The 21,064-nt window shown below is 29.9% G+C and overlaps 2 protein-coding genes and 1 long non-coding RNA gene across 3 annotated transcripts; all 3 read left to right on the top strand.

The window, feature by feature from the left end:
• The first annotated feature begins 8,430 nt into the window (after nucleotides 1-8,430).
• Nucleotides 8,431-9,278, top strand: LOC105646737 (uncharacterized). The gene is made up of 2 exons (XR_016320565.1): nucleotides 8,431-8,875; nucleotides 8,949-9,278. It is a non-coding gene; the product is annotated as an uncharacterized LOC105646737 (long non-coding RNA).
• Nucleotides 9,279-10,287: 1,009 nt separating this feature from the next.
• Nucleotides 10,288-13,457, top strand: LOC105646738 (receptor-like protein kinase FERONIA). The gene has a single exon (XM_089720614.1). The coding sequence runs from the start codon at nucleotides 10,637-10,639 to the stop codon at nucleotides 13,232-13,234; it is 2,598 nt and encodes an 865-aa protein (XP_089576740.1). The 5' UTR covers nucleotides 10,288-10,636; the 3' UTR covers nucleotides 13,235-13,457.
• Nucleotides 13,458-18,446: 4,989 nt separating this feature from the next.
• LOC105646739 (small acidic-like protein) lies at nucleotides 18,447-20,907 on the top strand. The gene is given in 8 exon segments (XM_089720044.1): nucleotides 18,447-18,623; nucleotides 18,739-18,860; nucleotides 18,994-19,046; nucleotides 19,134-19,197; nucleotides 19,314-19,356; nucleotides 19,464-19,511; nucleotides 20,443-20,684; nucleotides 20,686-20,907. Coding segments are annotated over 8 exon segments (681 nt in total). The 5' UTR covers nucleotides 18,447-18,542; the 3' UTR covers nucleotides 20,714-20,907.
• Nucleotides 20,908-21,064: the final 157 nt, after the last annotated feature.

The following is a 21,064-nucleotide window of genomic DNA, read 5'->3' as shown; positions in this document are numbered from 1 at the left end:
ATCAATCTTGCTATACCAAGCTCGAGGGGCCTGCTTCAACTCGTACAGTGCCTTTTTCAACTTGTATACCTTTGTTTCTTTGCCTTTCTTTATGAATCGCTCTGGCTGTGCTACGTAGACTTCTTCTTATAAATCTCCATTGAGGAAAGCTGACTTGATGTCAAATTGATAAACAGGCCACCGTAATTCTGCTGCTAATGTTAGAACAGTTCTTGTAGTTTCAAAGCGAGCTACTGGAGAGAAAGTTTCTACGAAATCCACACTTTGTTGTTGCGCATACCCTTTTGCCACAAGACGAGCTTTGTGCTTCTGTATGCTTCGATCTGCTACAAATTTTGTCTTGAACACCCACTTTAAGTTAAATGCATTTTTGCCATTCGGTAAGCCAACCATTTCCCATGTTCCATTCTTCTCAATTGCTTGCATCTCTTCCACCATGGCTTTGTACCACTCTTCTTTTTCGGCTACTTCTTTATAACATATAGGGTCTGAAATAGTAAGAGCAAATTGACAAGATGCATAGATGTACTTCCTTGGCGGTGTCTCATCTGAAGATTCTTCAAGAGAAGAGTTGTTGTTTGGTGATGCTAAAGTTGATGAGTTTGACAAATTTTGTGTTGTTGTAGAGGCATTAGTAGGTGCAAGGAGTTGACTCTTATTTTTTCATCCGAAGAAACTTTAATTGGAATCTTTTGCTCATTACCCCAATCCCAACTTACATTTTCATCAAATATTACATCCCTTTTAACTAAAATCTTTTCATTAAGAGGGTTATACAATTTATATGCTTTTGATTGAGTACAATAACCAATGAAAATGCATTTTTCATATTTTTCATCAAGCTTTTGAAGAATTTGAGAATTTATCAAAGCATAAGCAACACACCCAAAGACTCGTAAATTACTTATAGATGGTTTCCTTCCATGCCATGCTTCATAAGGAGTTCGATTCATGCAGCCTTTGTTTGTGAGAGATTTAATAAATAGACAGATGTTGCTACAGCTTCTGTCTAAAATTGGTTTGAAAGTCTTCTTGCTTGTAACATGCTTCTTGCCATCTCCACAACAGTTCAATTTTTTCGTTCAGCGATGCCATTTTATTCTAGAGTGTAAGGAGCTGTTAATTCCCTTTGGATCCCACTTTCTTCACAAAACAGATTGAATTCTTTAGATACGAACTCTCCACCCCTAATTGTGCGAAGAATTTCGATGTGGCAGCCATTTTGGTTCTCTACCATAGCTTTAAAACTCTGAAATTTCTCAAAAGTCTTTGACTTGTGTTTTCATTTATTTCATAATGAAAATCAGAAGAACCATTTATTTGAAAAACTTCCTTCTAACATTATGAAAATAAATGAATACCCATTTTATCTGTCGACATCCAAATTTTACTGTTTTAATTTTTGAAATTCTTCTATTTTATTAACCCTTTGATATTGATTTAGTGATTAGTGAGATATGCAATCAATTGGCAAAATCTGAGAATTATTTGATTGAATGCACTTAGATGAACATTTTTCAGTGCTGGTCATCATTAGAGATTGATTTTTTATTGGTTTAGTATAAATTGCTCTTCAGTTTCCTTCACATTTCATATTGAAACCTATAAAATTATTTCTATTATTTATAGCTTACTTCAAATTATACTTTTGCATATAGAAAAATGTTAAATGGGATTCAACTTGCAAGTGTCATGAATAATAATACTTGAGGTCTCTAAGGCCAAAGTACAAGCATTACAGCAAAGAAGGAAGTGAAGTACAACCAGTAGTTGAGGTCTCTACTTTTATTAGTAGTTTATGATTAATTATGAAAGTTTTAATTTATTATTCTATCAATACTTTGGATAATTTTAACGAGAATTGTCTTATATAATTGTCAGTTTGGAAAAATTAATTTCTAAACTATGATCCAACTAACCAAGAAGTTTTTAACTTATAGATGTTAGAATAAGGGAAACACAGTATATATAGATGTTAGAATAAAGTAACAATAAGATTTTCGATTACATCCTCGATGAAAATTATTTTATTAATTGATTGCTTTTTCAAATAAGATAAATTCAGAATTTCAAAATTTTATGTTTTAACTTTTTTAAATTTATTTGTATGAATTATATGAAAATTTTTATATTTTGATTTTTAAATATTTCATTCTATTCAATTATAATTTAAAATATTTTTATTTATGAGAGAAAAAAGAAATATATATCTTTAATCTTTTTTTATTTATATAATTTAATTGGATATATTTTTATAAAAAGAAATGTTAAGATTGAATATGCATAATATTTTATTTCGGAAAGATATATAAAACAAAATAAGTATATTCTTTTTTTGTATGGTTGTATGAAAAAAATTGAGGGAACGTTTTCTTTATGTAATCTTTTTTTATTAACAAAATTTTTTTTTTGTTAATTTTAAGTTTTATCTATTTAGGTGGGGGATAAAAAAAAGTATATTTTTTTCTTTATGTTTATATTATTTGATGGGATATATTTTTAAAAAAATTAAATCTTTAAATGTAATATGTATACCAGGAGATATAAAAAAAGAAAAATATATTTTTTGTATTTTGTGCATTAAGAATGTATGATAAGAAAATTGACAGCTTATTTCGCAAGTGTATGAATCGCTACAAGTAATATATGATGAGTAAGATATCGTTCCCACGAGAATTGTAATCCAAGTACCAAAATTATGTTATCTTATTATTATTTAAACGATAAATGAGAAAATTGTTTATGGAAATTAAACTCAACAAGTAAAAATAAGAAGTAAGCAAGCAATTATTGATTAAAGAAACCAAGGAAGTAAAACTACTAGGGGTTTTGATTTCACTTTACTCTATCCAATTTATTTCATTAGTTCATTAAACAATTTAATTATTCAAGTAGGGGAAACAACTCGGAATTCGCTAACAAGCTCTTCCGATGTATTGCTAGCTATTTTAATTTCATTTAATTACATATCTTCCAATAGCGCAATCAAATATAAATTAAATCATTAGGTTTTGTAGTTTGTTTATGAATCCATAAATTAAGGTTGTTAATTCATGAAAACCCCTCATGAGTCAAACCATATAGCTTCCGCATCAAGTTGTTATTCTCATGTGATTTATTAACCTTTTGCATATCAAAGATCCTTCTTCCGATAGTGATAATTTAAATAAATCAATCTAGGGGAAAATTCTGCCTAGAAGCATTAAGTTCATTAATAAATCATAACTTGAATAAGGAAAAATAAATCTAATTGCATAAATTAGAAAAGAGATTAAGCTACATCAAACCCCTAGTATAAAAATTTAGTTACACATAGTACTTAAATAAAACCCAATAATACTTGATAAATATTCCATAATCAATAAGGATAATGAAAGAAATAAACAAGATTAAGAGTTTAGAAATAAGAACTAGTGATGAATTGCTTGGATGGCTTCCTTGAAACTTTGCACAACTCTTGAATACTTAGCTTCTAAAAATAAACTATATACAAAACTATAAAATGAGAGAAAGAAAGAGTGGAGTGTAGTGTGAGAGATAATAATTTTTGTAATGGCTTCTTCTCCTCTTTATATAGACTTCATGGGGGAACATTTTTTCATGCTTTAATGAATAAGGTCCAATTTTATGAGGTGGAAAAGCTCTAAATCAAGCCATAATTTGCTTTCAATTATGGCTTTCCAAATGCACATGGTTGAACTTTGACTGGTATGAGAAGAGAGCATCCAAAGTGTCTTGTGAAAATTGTCGAAATTACTTAGCAACTTTTGACTCAATTTTCAGCATTTCTTGATTGGCACGGGCGTGCTGCCTGGCACGGTCTGGGGCGTGCCAGGCTCTGGAGATCTAGGCTCTTAGCACGGGTGTGCACGCTGGCGCGGGCAGGGCCGTGCACTCTCCTGGAAGTCTAGTTGATGGCGCGCACGGCTATGCGAGATGACACGGGTTGAGGCGTGCATCTCTCTGGAAGTCTAGAACTTGTGTAGCACGGGCGTGTTTCAGCTGCAAGGGCGAGGCCTCTAACTTCAGTGCATGCACGGGCGTGCTCCTCGGCACGGCTTGGGGCGTGCATCTCTCTGGAAATCTGAGGCAATTGAGACACGGGCGTGCGACTCAACATGACTGGGGCGTGCGCGCCTCTGGCTTTTGGCTTGTTTCGCCTTGTGCTAGGCACGGCCGTGCTTTTTAGCACGGGCTGGGGCGTGCCAATTGTGTTTTGCCTTGTTTTTGTTCTTTTCTTTGCAAAATCCTACAATTTTCTTCCCAATCAAGTGAGTTGTGTTTCAAGGAAGCTTTTGATTTAAAACATACAAATATTATATAAAAAAACTAATTTATATAAATTAAAAGTACTAGAATTCTTAGTAAAAATTACAATAAAATACTATAAAAATCAACACTATCAAAAATAAATGAAAATTTTTATATTTTGCTTTTTAAATATTTGATATTATTTGTATTATAATTTTAAATATTTTGTTTATGAAAAAAAAAGAATTTAATATATTTTTAATATTTTTTATTTATATAATTTGATTGGTTATATTTTTATAAAAAGAAATATTTTATTGAATATACATAATATTTTTATTTAGGAAAGATATATAAAAGAAGAAAAGTTATTTTTATATGGTTGTATGAAAAAAAAAATTGAGGGACCGTTTTCTCGATGTAATCTTTTTTATTAATAAAATTTTTTTTGTTAATTTTAAGTTTTAATTATCAAGGTGGGGGAGAAAAAAAGCATTTTTTTTCTTTATGTTTATATAATTTGATAGGATATATTTTTTTTTTTTTAAAAAAATCTTTATAATAGAGTATGTATACTAGGAGAGATAAAAAAATATATATACTTATTTTGTACGGTTTTGGGAAAATTTGAGGATTTATTTGGAGAGCATCAAAATTTGCTTTTATGTAATTTTTTTATTATTTAATTGAATTTTTTTTACTTATTTATTAATTTTAAATTTGTAACTTAGAATATAGAGAAAAAAAATATTTGAATAAATTCATTAATTAACTAGTGGTGGATCCTAGTATGGTTTATTTTGTAACTTCTATTTTTAACTTGGCTTTAGTGTTTTTGTTTTTTGTCCATTAATATTAAATTTCATTAAATTATGACATTTTCAATCAATTAATTTGTTGAGTTTTGAAAATAATTTTATTTTTGACAATAGATTTTTTTTTTTAGTTATTGAATTGATTTGTAACTACTATGATTTAATTTACCAAGAGATTTATGTTTCTATTGCAATAAATAGATGACATGATGATAAAATTTTTCAAATTTTTTGATATTGAATAAGAATTTGTGTATGTATTTTTTTTTTCTAATGCAGTGGGTAAGTGATACTATCACTATAATTTCATGTGAATTTTGTTATTAATTCAAATTATCTTTTCTTTTATTTAGCAGAAAAAAATTTATTATTATTTTTTATTAGTGTTATATATAAATATTAATTTGAAATTGAAAGGCGAGGATGGAGATTGAGTTATGGCTTGTGCTTTTTTTTTTTTTTTTTTTTTGTGCAATAAGAATAAATGAGAGGAAAAAAATAAATTTGAAGTTGTGGCTTTTGTACATTCGTATGATAATAAAATAAATCAATATTTTTATATTTTGCTTTTTAAATATTTGATTTTATTTTAATTATAATTTAAAATATTTTATTTATGAGAGGAAAAAAAAGAAAAAAATATAGATATTTTTAGTATTTTTTTTATTTATGTAATTTGGTTGGATGTATTTTATAAAAAGAAATCTTTAAATTGAATATACATAATATTTTATTTAGGAAAGATATATAACTTTTTTTGTATGGTTGTATGAAAAAAATTGAGGGAAACGTTTTCTTTATATTAATTTTAAGTTTTACTTATTTAGGTGGAGGATAAAAAAAAGTATATTTTTTTTCTTTATGTTTGTATCATTTGATAGGATATATTTTTAAAATATAAATCTTTAAATAGAATATGTATATTAGGAGATTTATAAAAAAATAAAATTATATTTTTTTTATAGTTTAGGAAAAATTGAGGATTTATTTGGGGAGTATCGAATTTTACTTTTATGTAATTTTTTTATTAATGAATTGATTTTTTTCTGAAGAAATTGATTTATTTATTTATTTTAAATTGATTTATATTCCTATTGCAATAAATAGATGACATGATAATTAAGTTTTTCATTTTTTTTGATATTTTTTCTCTTATATTCAAAATATGTTTGATTGGAAAGAAAAATAGTGGTTATGAAATTGAATATATTGCTTCTTTTGGTCACTTATTTAAGAATTTGTTTATATATATTTTTTTTAATGCACCGGGTAAATGATACTATATCTACAGTCTCATGTGAATTTTGTTATTAATTCAAATCATTTTTCTTTTTTTCTTTTTTACTTAGCAAAAAAGTATAATTCATTATTATTTTTCATTAGTTTTATATATAAATATTAATTTTAAGTTGAGGGGCGAGGATGGAGATTGAGTCATAGCTTGTGTTTTTTTTTTTTTTTTTTGGTGCATTAAGAATGTATGATAATAAAATAAATGAATATTTGTATATTTTGCTTTTGAAATATTTGATTTTATTTAATTATAATATAAATATTTTATTTATGAGAGAAAAAAGAAATATTTAAATTGAATATACATAATGTTTAAAAAGAAATATTTTAATATTTTTTATTTATATAATTTGATTGGATATATTTTTATAAAAAGAAATATTTAAATTGAATATACATAATGTTTTATCTAGAAAAGATATATAAAAAAATGTATATTCTTTTTTTTGCATGTTTTATGAAAAATTGAGGGACCGTTTTCTTTATGTAATCTACTTTTATTAATAAAATTTTTTGTTAATTTTGAGTTTTAGGTGGAGGTTAAAAAATTATTTTTTTTCTTTATATTTGTATAATTTGATAGGATATATTTTTTTAAAAAATAAATTTTTAAAATAGAATATGTATACTAGGAGAGATAAAAAAAAAAAAAGTATATTTTTTTGTATGGTTTTAGGAAAAATTGAGGATTTATTTTGTGAGCATCGAATTTTTCTTTTATGTAATTATTTTTATTAATTAATTGATTTTTTTTAGTGAAGTAATTGACTTATTTATTTATTTTAAATTTATAACTTAGAATAATATAGAAACAAAATATTTGATTCATTAATTAATTAATGGTGCATCTTAGTATGATTTTACTTTGTAATTTATATTTATTAACTTGGCTTTAGTGTTTTTTTTCCATTAATATCAGATTTCATAAATTATGACATTTTCAGTCAATTAATTTATTGAGTTCTGAAAAAAGTTTTATTTTTAATAATAATTTTTTATTTTTTTGTTATTGAATTGATTTCTAACTATTATGATTTAATTTACTAACAGATTTATGTTCCTATTGCAATAAATAGATGACATGGTAATTAAATTTTTGAATTTTTTTGATATTTTTTCTTTCAAAATAGTTTGATTTGAAAGAAAATAGTGGTTATAAAATTAAATATATTGATGTTTTAGGTCACTTATTTAAGAATTTGTGTATATATTTTTTTCTAATGCACTAGGTCAGTGATACTATCGCTATAGTCTCATATGAATCTTGTTATTAATTCAAATAATCATTTTTTTTCTTTTACTTAGCGGAAAAAAGTAATTTATTATTATTTTTCATTAGCGTTATATATAAATATTAATTTGAAGTTGAGGAGTGAGAATGGAGATTGGGTCATGGCTTGTGTTTTTTTTTTTTCCGGTGCATTAAGAATGTATGATAATAAAATAAATGAAAATTTTTATATTTTGCTTTTTAAATATTTGATTTGTTTTAATTATAATTTAAAATATTTTATTTATGAGAGAAAAAAGAAAAAGATATATTTTTTAATATTTGTTATTTATATAATTTAATTGGATATATTTTTATAGAAAGAAATATTTAAATTGAATATACATAATGTTTTATTTAGGAAAGATATATAAAAGAAAAAAGTGTATATTCCTTTTTTTGTATGTTTCTATGAAAAAAATTGAGAGACTGTTTTCTTTATGTAATCTTTTTTTATTAATAATTTTTTTTTTGTTAATTTTAAGTTTTATTTATTTAGGTGGGGATAAAAAAAGTATATTTTTTTTCTTTATGTTTGTATAATTTGATAGGATATATTTTTTAAAAAAATAAATCTTTTAAATAGAATATGTATACAAGGAGAGAAAAAAAAAAAAGAAAAAAAATAGTTTTTTGTATGGTTTTTGGAAAAAATTGAGGATTTATTTGGAGAGTATCGAATTTTCTTTTATGTAATTTTTTTTATTAATTAATTGAATTTTTTTTTTTCTAAAATAAATTTAATATCACAAAGTTATGTAAGGATTTCAGTGGTGTTATTCTTACTTGTTGACTCTTAAGAAGATGTGTATAAAGAAACCCAGTAAAGACAGAGGACCTACAGCCAAAAGGGCTTTGAATTAATAACTTTAATTTAATTTCATTTGATATAAAGTAATCTTTCTTTCACCGATAAATTAGGGTTTTTGATTGATTGATGTGCCTTCTGCAGAGCGGTCACCTATCCCATCTATCTATAAAGACCACCACAATTAGCCAAATAAGAGTCACACTGATATAATTCCATATAGGGAGAAATTAAGGCAAAAAAGAAAAAAAGAGATCAGCTGAAATGAAAAGAGGGTCTGTCGAATTGTCTTTACCTGTTCTGCTAATGATACTGATCATCTGCACCAATGCTTCAACAAGCAAAGCTGCAATTTTAACCCGTAGAACAATCACTGGATCTTGGAATGATGATATGCCCGAATTCATTGCAGACGAAGAGCACTTGATGGAATCCAATGTGAGCCAGATTCTTCTTCAACAGAATAATTATATTACTTATCCAGCATTAAATAAACAAGCATTTTGCACAGAAGGAATATATGGTAATTGTCTTGGGAAGGAAATGAAAATTGGCAGGCCTTGTAATGCCTACGATCGTTGCAGAGGAGGTTCCCCAAGTTGACCAGAAGAAGACGACGTATATACAAATACGGCAGGTTTGAAGCATTCATATATAGTGTGTGTGTGGATCTGTATTATTTAGCTATTATATATAATTAAAGAAGCTCGATGGTATTGTAATCTTAGCTCGATGATAATGCTACTCTAATCACGCTGAGGTTATTATCATCACAGAGCATAACTTTGTTATCCTTGATTATTAATTTACGGTATTATGAAGAACTGTATTTGCTGTAGAATTCTTTGCTGTTGTATAGATTATATTCTATTATTTCTAGTCGCCGTTTGAGAGGCTATCAAAATTATCCAAGCTTATACATAATCATTTGAGTATACTGAAGTCGTGATTTATAAAAAATCTATCATTTCTCATGAAGTGTCAATTGTTCACTGTAGAATTTTATATGATAAGTGTTAAATTTGAAGTAAGGATGTTGGGTTATTAATAATTTCTACAATACTATTAAATATGACCTCTACAAGGACAAGATCTACTTAAGTTCAGCAAACGATTAAAATTAAGGGTTTGATATGTAAAAAATATTCATAGAATATTTAAACCATCCGATGTTCGAAATTCGTGACTTGACTAATTCAGATTTATACCAAACATATCTATAAAGAGCACAAAGCACTCCTCTCAAATGTTTAATTGAAGGATAAGAAATGTGCGATGAATTAAAATTCTTAGGGCAAAGAATTTTATACCACCACAAACTTCAAAATAATGTCAGTATTGCCCCCAAATAAAGTGTGGATACTCATTAAAAAAATCCAAAGATTATTTGTATGACATTCGTGTTTGGGTTAATTGCCCTTTTAATTAACTGAATTTTTTTTCGCGGAAGAAAGTAAATAATAGAGTTATCATCAAGTTTTAGATAATAATTGAATGGTTAGATACATTTCTCTCCGATAGTAATTTTTGTCACATCCAAAATGACAAATGACAACAAAATTGACTTATCATTACTTTCCAAAAAATAAAACGACAATATTGTCTTTGATTTTAAGGACAAAATCACATCATGCTTCAATTTGTCGTATCATGTAGCTGATTCAATGCAAATTCTTTTCTCACACTATTAGTATAATTATTTATGGGCCGGGCCTAAGCGAGCCAAGTTTGACCTTGCCACACCAAAAACATTTGAGCCCGGTTGGATCAAGCCCGACTTTGTAGAAACCCTCGTTCCAAGTCTGGTCAGCTTTAATCTGGCCGTTAAATTTTTCACCCCTACTTATTTTTTCTGGTTCCGCTGCTGCGTCCAAACTCACACCTTCATCTTTCAGCCTCCATTGGAGACTGCAAATCATAGTCATGATTTTTTTTTTTTTTTTACTTTTCGTGAAGGCATTTAATATTTTGATTCACAATTGCAAATAGTTCAATCTTAAATGTCAGCTCTCCCACAACTCACAAGCTAGAAAATATCTAAATATATTAATAGGTTAGAAAGATAATAACCAATCCCAATTTCTTCTCCCCCTATGGCCTAATGTAAAACAAAAGACTCTTTCCAAAAAAAAAAAAAAAAAAAAGAATCTGACTATTTTGAACTTAGAACCTACAACAAACTGACAGAAAATTTCCATTATGCACACTGCAGTTTTCTACCTTCTCCTTCTCAGTCCCCTTCTTTCAACCATTGCAATCCAAAACCTGTCTCCTTACACCCCTGCGGATCTAATTCTCCTAAATTGTGGTGCACCAAATGAAGGACAATCAATGGATGGCCGGAACTGGGAGGGTGATGCCGGTCATAGGTCCAAATATTGTCCTTTCAACTCTGAAATCTCATCACCTTCCAAAGCCTCCCAACAAGACTCTTCTGTTACTCCGGTACCCTACATGACAGCTCGAATATATCGCTCTAAATTCACTTGCACGTTTCCTGTCTCCATGGGACCAAAGTTTATCCGTCTTTATTTCTATCCAACTACCTACTCAGGCCTCAACATATCAACATCCTTCTTCTCCGTCACTGCGAATGATTACACCCTTTTAAGTAACTTCAGTTCATATCTAACTGTTTCTGCAATGCAACCACCAGTTGCATACTTTGTCAAAGAATTTATCATCTCTGTATGGGATAACCAAGCAGTCATCAACTTAACTTTTACTCCATCTCCAAATTCTTTTGCTTTCATTAATGGCATAGAAATAGTTTCCATGCCAACCAATCTGTACGCAAAAGATAACGACTATGCTTATCCCTTTGTAAATGACAACAGTATCTTCAATTTCGACAACACAACGGCTCTTGAAACTGTTTGTCGTCTAAATGTTGGCGGAGGAGATATTGAGAATGTAAAAGATATAGGAATGTTTCGACCATGGTCCGATGATTCCAGTTATCTTTTTGGTGGTCTGTCTGGTGTCGTGCATAAGTGGCGCGATAACGTCACAATAAAATACAGTAAGGATACGCCAGCATATGTTGCACCAGAAGCTGTATACATTAGTAAACGTACAATGGGTACAGATTCTATGTTAAACAAGAATTACAATCTCACCTGGCACTTTTTGGTTGATTCTGGCTTCAATTATCTTCTCCGGCTCCATTTTTGTGAAACTGACGAACAGATCACTCATGAAGGTCAAAGAGTGTTTTCCATATTTATAAATAACATGACAGCCGTAGCAGATGCAGATGTGATCCACTGGAGTGGTGGTAATAGCATTCCAGTATACAAAGACTATGTCATTTTGGTCCCAGGAGGAGAAAGCCATAGCAAGAAAGACTTGTGGCTCGCTTTACACCCCAATACTGATCTGTTAGCTTCTTATGCTGATGCAATCTTGAATGGTCTAGAGATATTCAAGCTGAACAATTCAGATGGTAATCTTGCCGGATCCAACCCTGAAGCACTAATGGTAGTTCCTTCATCACCAGAACAACAATCAAGCTTACAGAAGGGGACAAAGATTAAAGCGCCATCTGTTGTAGTTATTGTTGGTGTTGTAGTAGGTGTACTATTTGCTTTTTCTTTTGTTCTATTTTTCTTTATCCTCAAACGAAAAGGGAAAGCAAAGGACATTGATGATATTGGTATGCTACTACCAACTGATCTTTGTCGTCAATTTACAATAGCTGAAATCAGAGCAGCTACAAGAAATTTCGAGGATCAAAATATTATTGGCTCTGGGGGTTTTGGAACAGTGTATAAGGGCTATATCGAAAATGAATTCATCCCGGTTGCAATTAAACGGCTAAATTCAACATCGAAACAGGGGACTCGTGAGTTCCATACGGAGATTGAGATGTTGTCCAAGCTCCGACATATTCACCTCGTCTCTTTAATTGGATACTGCGATGATCAAGATGAGATGGTTCTTGTATATGACTACATGCCACATGGGAACTTTCAAGATCATCTGTACAAAACACAGAACCCTCCTCTCCCATGGAAACAAAGGCTACAAATATGTATAGGTGCTGCAAAAGGGTTGCATTATCTCCATACGGGTGTAAAGCATACCATCATCCACCGTGATGTGAAGTCATCAAACATACTATTGGACAGGAATTGGGTGGCCAAGGTTTCGGATTTTGGTTTGTCAAAAACAGGTCCCACTGGTGAAGACCAAACCCATGTCAGCACTGTTGTTAGAGGTAGTGTAGGCTACCTTGATCCCGAGTACTATCGCAGGCAACACCTCACTGAGAAATCTGATGTCTACTCGTTTGGGGTGGTGTTGTTAGAAGTACTATGTGCCAGGCCACCAATCATCTCAAACCTGAGCAAAGAACAAGTGAACTTGGTTGAATGGACAAGAAATTGTCATCGAAAAGGAACTTTTGATGATATTATTGACTCGCAGTTGAAGGGTGATATCACATCTGTCTCTTTAAACAAGTTTGTGGAGATTGCTGAAAGTTGTGTGCGTGAAAAAGCAACTGAACGGCCAAAAATGGGTGATGTAGTATGGAGCCTTGAATTTGCATTGCAGCTTCAAGAATTTACTGAGAAAAATGTCAATGCAAGTGATATTGTCCGTGAGGAACTGCAAGAGTCATCTATGTCATACAAAGAGGTGACTACCACTGATGGTGATGATCTATTTACATTCTCAGGTGGAACTATTCCAGATTCAAGGAGCACAATTAGTTTCGGTGAGAAGAGCACTAAGAATAATGACTCTGATGAAGTGGGATTGTTTTCAGAAATAATGAATCCACAGGGACGATGAGATTGAAATGAACCCTAATGTGAGATTCACTTGGATGTGTATGTTATAAAATGCAGTGTCTTCAATATGTTATATTTGCAAGTAGGCTTCTTCCTGATTATGTACTTAATTTCCAGGTTTGCTTTAGTCCTTACTAATAATGATGTTAACCAATGATGATTTGCAGTAGTTCTAGTTTGTTATTTAACAAAATTTGGATTCAAATTTATCCACTTTCATGTTAACCTAATTCCACTTCTTCATGTTTCAGATTCTTGATTCTTTGACTACAAAATTTGTGGTATCATTTTCCTCTTCCATCTTTCATTGGCATGATTACTTAATTCAAACTCCAGATAATGAAGGATATGTGTGTGTATATATATATATATATATATATATATAATTCATTATCAACAAAAAGATAGATATAAGCATATAGCAGACACATGCCTCTTCAACTTGAAAAAAGTTCCATTTATTAACCTAGTGACAAATAATTTAATTCACAAAGTTAAAAAATAAAATTAACTCCAAATACCAAATTTTAAAAATTGAATTGGTAATTGAAATAAATTTAATGGCCAATTGATATTTTAATGTTCTACTTGATAATAATATATATATATATATATATATATATATATATATATATATATATATATATATATATATGTACACTTTTTGTGTTAATTTTGGCTGACAATTGAGTTAAAATTAAACTTTCAAATGAAATTAAAACTAACAATTAAAAATTAAAATTTTAAATTTAAGAATATGAAATATAGTTAGGGTTTTTTCCCTGCTTTTGATCATTAAGCCCTGTCCATTAATTTATTTTTTTCAGTTGGTTCAACTAAACGCGTTATATATAGATGTTTGTAAATTCCGTTTCTAATCTGTTGCCTCTATGTGGTGCCCTTTTCTTTGTGAAATTTAGTAACGGAGAAATCTATTTCTAACATATTTGTTTCTAAGTCACCGCTAATCCATTTATGTATTATTCATTGCTAATTAGCTGTCCATTTCTAAAAATCTGTATTCATTATTCAAACTGAAATATTTTTTTTTAGCGTTATGTTTAATGAAGAAAATATCAATTTAGAATTGGCGAAGATAAGATTGAAGTTTCGTGAAATCTAACTTTTTTTTTATATCCAAGTAGTGTTCAGTCTTTAAAATTAATGAGAAATGGTCAAAATTATCAAATTGGAACCAAAATCAATAACACAATCTTTATGGCGCTGTCAATAACACAATTCTTCCATGAATGCAGCTCAACTTTATCAAAATTGCTCAACTTTATTAAAATTGCTCAACTTTATTAAAATTGCTTTACCCAAAAGACCAAATCAAAAACAAAATGCAACTCAACCAAATCAAAATTGATTTATTAAAATTGCTCAACTTTAATAAAAATCCATGTTATTTTGTAAAGTAATTTTTTTTTTTTTTTTTTTTAGAAAAAAAAGAGAAAATTAGGTGGGATAGGAATATCTAGTCTTCCTATCTCCATTCTTAGTCAAGATTAATTTAACTGTTTGTGATAATCTATAAGCTAGTACTGTTAATAAATGAATATTAGTTTTTAGTAATATTGGTTATTATTATAATATAAAATCACAATAAAGGTGTATTATCTATATAAACTAAATGTCCCCTTAATTAATCTAATTATATGCAATCAAAGTTATTGGACTAAGCTAAACAATCATGTAAGTTTGGGGATCTAAATGAGATTTACACCTATGCATCCATCTAATCTAACAGCATAACTACAAGTTCTTAGACTTCTGCCAAGTAAGAAGTCACTCACTCGAACACCTATATATAACTCCGTAAAGAGAGAAATTTAGGCAAAAAAGAAAAAGAGATCAGCTGAAATGAAGGGTGGTGGTGGGTACGTGAGATTGTCTTTATCTCTTCTGCTAATTATATTGATCATCTGCACAAATACTTCAAGAATCAAAGCAGCAACTTCTACCCATAAAACAATCAGCGGATCATGGAATGGTAGTATCACTGAATCCATTTCAGAAGAAGAGCAGTTAATGGAATCCGAGGTGAGCCAGAGTCTTCTTCAAGCGAATTATCAAGCCACTAGATATATCAGTTATCGAGCATTATCAGAAAAGCAACAATATTGCAGTGAAGGAATATATGGTAATTGCCTTGGAGCGCTTCTGGTTCAAAAAACCGCGCGTTGCACCTTCTACAATCGTTGCAAGCGAGGTGCATGAATTTGAATAGAAGATGACGGAACCATGTATTGTTCTGATTTAAAAAGAAGTACTGATGATGTTTATGTTTATGTTTATGTATGTGTTAATCTATGTTGGTTACCTATTAATTATATAATTAAATAAGGCAAAAATGTAAGAATGAAGCTTTAGTTCAGTGGTATTGAAATCGTTTCTCAGTTGTCGTATAATCATGCTAAGGTTGTCGCAGTCTCACAGAGCATAACTTTGTTGTCTTTCAATTGTGAGGATCTGTATTCTTGTAGTTAATGGTCTAGCAAATTTGAAATATCATATTTACTATTTCTTTTAGTTGTTTTTACAGGCTACTAAAATTCAGAAAGAAATACAATGAATGTAAACAAAAGTATTTTTATAAGTGTAAACATTGCAGTGGAGATATACTTAATTACATTATAATCTACTACAATTGACTCACCGTACAAAATCTGAGTAATTGAAATTAGTTATTACTTTTAGAATATAATTAAATATAACATAGCCTTTTGGGATTAATTTTCCTTAGAAATAAATGGTTTTTTCCTTATAGTAAGGAAAATAATTAACAGATTTATGATTAAGTTTTAGATAATAATTAGAAGTTTAAACACATACCTCGCAATATAAAAACAGAAGGCTTTTACGCGTAAGAAGTGATTGGAGTGATAAGGTGGACTTTTAGTTCAGTAGATATATATGATATATGTAAGGTCAGAAGCTTTTGAAAAAGCACTTACACGGGAGCAATTACAAATCCAGAAAACGTTACTAATTTCATATTAAAAAAGGTCTAGTATTACTCACAAAGAAAAGAGAAACAAAGGGGATTATACCTGTAAGAAACAAAAAAAAATTAATATATTGAAATAAATTAATAATTAGCAAGCTATAATATTTCAATAACTTTACTTTTGGTTTTATATTTTTTATTTAACAGAAAAGATGAAATTCTTGCTCTAAAATATTTTTATGTAATAATTTTATGATAGAAAATAACAATTCTAATTTCCAAGTAATTGCATTCTAATCATTCACGGGAAAAAAAGATGATACAACAACAACACTTTAAAAAAATCTTTAAATGAAATTAAATGCTTTGAATTGGTCTTCAAGGTGAAAATAGAACAGGGTATCCATAAAATTTTCTTTTCGTGAAGGCATCTATTATGTAGATATAGTTCATTGTCAACTCACGAACAAGAAAATCTCTAAACACGCAGGTAAAGTAAATATCTAACCTTAAAGATGAAGAAACAGAAACTGAAAGTATTGGAAAAAGTTGAACCGTGATAAAGAACTCAAAAAGCTAGGAAAGTTTAATAGTTCAGAACCCCATTAATGGAATGTAACTACCCATTTGCAAGTTTGTAAAAGTCGGATAACGAAATGAACCTGGACCAGCTCAAGGCTTGGCCACCCAATTTTTTTTTTTTTTTAGAAAAAAAAAATCTGATAAAAAACTACGTTTTGATACTTGAAAGTATAACAAATTATATTTTATTCATCTTGGTTGAGCCTCTTAAAGCCCTGCACATACAAAATGATAAGAATAACCTAAGCCCTCCAGCAAAGTGATTTTGACACGGTGACATGCTAAGAATCTGCATGTCAAATATTTGATAAATCAGATTTTTTTTTTTTTATGGACTAATTAGTTAATGCATAGAAAAATCTATAAAAACGTTTTCAGGCAATTAAATATCGTTGTCATTCAGAAAAATTATCAAGCATATTGCACATCAAATCCTTAACCAACAATTATGTTGGCATAATTAGTGTTAAGAATCTCACATCAACTAAATACTAAATCCACGAAGGACATACAAGAGCGCTAAGTTAGCTAGCTAATTGGTTAGTACTAATATTTTAATAATGGTTGGTCCAAGCCCAAGTAAGCCCATGTCATATATTTTCATCTCATAGGTTCTAACCTCTCACCTAGTCCACCTCTATTCTTTAAACTTCTAATATGGTATCAGAGCAGGTCCGGCCCAGTCCAGTTATTCCTCAGTTCACCGTGTTGCAGCTGCGTTTCAATTCAGGCTCTCGTCTAGATGTCCAGTCCCTAGTGAGGCCCATTCATGGGCAAGAGGCCCATCCATGGGCAAAAAGCCCAATTCAATTTCAGGGGGCGAATTTCAAGTTTCAAGTGTCAACCGAAAGTCCAGGCCCGGTTGCACTTGAGGGGGAGGATTAAGAATCTCACATCAACTAAATAAATACCAAATCCACAAAGGACATACAATTGGTTAGTACTAATCTTTTAACAATGGTTGGCCCAAGTAAGCCCATATCATATATTTTCGGGTTCTAACCTCTCACCCAGTCCACCTCTATCATTTTAACTTCTAATAATTAGTATGCTGAAATAATTAGTATCCTTAACCAAAAATATATAAATATTATAATTATATCTCGATTAAATATATAAACATCATAATACTAATTTTTTTAAAAAAAATTAATTGTTTAATTCATCCACTAAATTTGATAGTGAATTTAGAAATAATTTCAAAAATACATTGTCTTGGTAAATAATTTTTGAAATGGTATTATTTTTGTGATAACCTCTTCATGTGCTACATTTTTAAATTTAATTTATATATCTAATATTAGAAAAAATTATCTTAAGTTTTTTAAATTTTCTATTATAAGATCATATAATTAATAACGCTTTTTAGTATCAATATTTTTGTTTCACTCATATCAATTCTTTTTAGTAATGTGTTAATAGCGAATAGCAGTAGTTTTTATATTTTTCTTTAATTAGTTTTTTATATCAATTTATTATGAGTTAATTATATATATACAACACTATATGTCATTTGTTATAAAAGTTTTGAAAATTAATTTTAACAATTTAAGTTTAATGTTATTAATCATTTAAATAAATAAAGCATTGTCACTCGATTATAAATATTTATCAATAGTTTAAAATAATTTAAATTATAAATACAATAATTCTACGATTATGAAATTAATTGGAAGTTGTGTTGTTACGGTACGAAGGGGTAATTTGCCAACCAAACATTTTTAGGTTTAGGTAGAATTTAGAAGCTGAGGAGCTGTGCAGGAGGAGGCGCGGGAAGATGAGCAAGAGGCACGGTCCGCCGAAGCACCAAAACCAATTCGCATGGAAGCCCAACGCCGGCCATAAAATCAACGAAACGGTAATTACCCACTTACAAGAAATCATTCTTCTTTCTAAAAAAAAAAAAATCAATTCAAAAATAGTAGTGGAAACGAGAAAAGCACTTTCACTAACTAAATTCGATTCAAAAGTAGGAGGTTGGAGGGAAGCTGAGACCTCTATCGGAGATCACCGGAGTTTGCCCTCGCTGTAAAGAGCAGATAGATTGGAAACGCCGATACGGAAAATACAAGCCTCTCTCCGAGCCTACCAAGTGGTACTATTATATTGTTGATTTTCTTTGTAAATTAGCTTTTATTGTTTTCTGTAAGTTGAAAAGGAAGCAAGTGATTTTTAATTTAGAAGATCGGATATTTGATTTGAATGTGTTAATTTTTTTTTTTGAACAGCCAAAGATGCTCTAAACGTGCAGTTCGTCAGGCTTACCATAATTTATGTCCTGGTTAGTTGCTTCTTCTTTTTCAATTGCTTAATTTCAGTTATTAATTTAAAAAAAATTTAGTTTTTAGCTATTGGGTTTTTTATTTAGGTTGTGCAAAGGAGCAAAATGTATGTGCAAAGTGTTGTTGCCGTGTGAACCGTATTATTGGCAGGTAGTTTGTTTAAGTTTTAGGAATATTAGGATTTGCTGGTAATTTGTTTTTTTTTTGAATTTTGATGTTAATAATGAAAAAGAAGAGTTTAAACGTGCTGTGCTTTTTATTTATAGGGACTCTGCTGAGTTAGAGGCTGAGCAAAAAGCACTTGAGGAGGTAGGTTGGTTTGTTTTGGATATCTTGTGCAATTTGCTTGTTCAGTCGGACATTTATATTGTGTTTTTTAGTTGGAAAGTACTGAATTTTCAATGGATTTATTGTAGGCCATTAAAAATGCTAGAGAGAGGGATCGGAGGACTCTCCTACGTGCTGTAAGCTCCCTGGGCTAATTTTCCTTTGTTGTTGAACATATAGGTTTCTCTGTTTAAGGAATAAAAATGTTTCCTTTTCCAAGTTTTTGGTTGCTTGAATTTCATAAATGAGAGTAGAAAATTGCTTATTGGAAAGAAGTCATCAGAAGGGAGTTCTTCTATATTATAATACATTTGTTCGCCCCACTCTCTTTGGTAGCTTCCTGTCTCTTTGATGGGCTTAGGTAACTTCAATATGAGCGTGTTGTAGACATTTTGTTTTAGTTGTTATCTGTGTTTGATTTCGGGCAAATTTACCTTGGGTCATCTGATTCGAGGAGATGGGGAGATGCTTCATTAGTCAGTGGAGGAGATTGCATGGAATATGAGACTTTGACATTGTGTTTGGGTGGATGCATTTGAATGGAGTGATTGGATTTATGAATATGGATAAACAATTTGATTGAGTTTGGATTTGAAGTACCTGCAGAAGAGTGTAATTTGGAATCGAACTCAATTCTCATCCATATTCATCTAATCTCTATTAGTGAATCTAAACACGAGTAACTTGATTAATGACATTTAACAACCTCTATTTGAAATCTTTTTATTTTTACTCAACATCAAATGGATATATGGGCGCAATTGGAAATTGGAATAAACATGTGCATGTGTGCGTCTATGTAGAATGCCTGATGAACTTTTGATATAGTATATGAGGTTCGATTGGCGTCCCTTATGGTTGTTAGTATCAGTTATCATCATAAGATTATACAGAAGTGAACAAGTAAATCTCCAAATGGTAATTGAGGTTCTTTAGGTATCTTTGGTCATTTAATCTTAAAGTAAGATTTCTCTTTGTTCTTATTGCCCTAGATTAGTTTTATCTGCATGTTTGTTATTATTATAGAAATACTGAATGTTAATTGTAGTCCTGTGTTGAATGCATCAGATGAACAAAGGTACATCAAAAGGTGCAGCAAAACCTGCAAACAATGAAGGCAATGACAAGGTTGGGGATCTGTTTCCGTCCTCAACTCTTGAAGAATATGCTGCAAAAAGCAGGGAACATAACCGTGATCTCAAGGGTCATAATGACCTCGAGCATGTTGGTGAAGAAGAGGAAGACGAAGATGATGATGATGAAGAAGCTGGAGGCGGAGATGAAATTGAAGATGAAGAAGACCATTTAAAGTGAAGACAATGATGAAGACGGTGACTGAAGCAAGCTGCTTTTAGTTTATGGGATCTTCTACCAGTAGAGACATGGAAATATGAATTATTTGGCTTTGTTTTTTTGTTGATAGGCAAAAGATAATAACTACATTCTGAGAGTATCATTTTCTTTGTTCTATTATTTATTTATTTTGTATTTTCAGTTGAAGCTAATAGTAATTAGTGAATCTTTATGGAAGGACATAGCAATCTTCTGTGTGTCCTTGCAATAATAGCAAAGAGAATCAAAATGACCATTTATAATCATACAATCCTTTTTAAGTGGTAAATATATAACTTGACATTTTCTTTTTCTTTTTTCATAAGAAATTGTTTCTAACATTAATCTTTTTCTAATA

This window comes from Jatropha curcas, chromosome 4, assembly GCF_041381405.1.
Source record: "Jatropha curcas cultivar XTBG-Jc1 chromosome 4, XTBG_Jcur_1.0, whole genome shotgun sequence".
Classification (NCBI taxonomy): domain Eukaryota; kingdom Viridiplantae; phylum Streptophyta; class Magnoliopsida; order Malpighiales; family Euphorbiaceae; genus Jatropha; species Jatropha curcas.
This window is presented reverse-complemented; position numbering and strand designations above follow the sequence as displayed.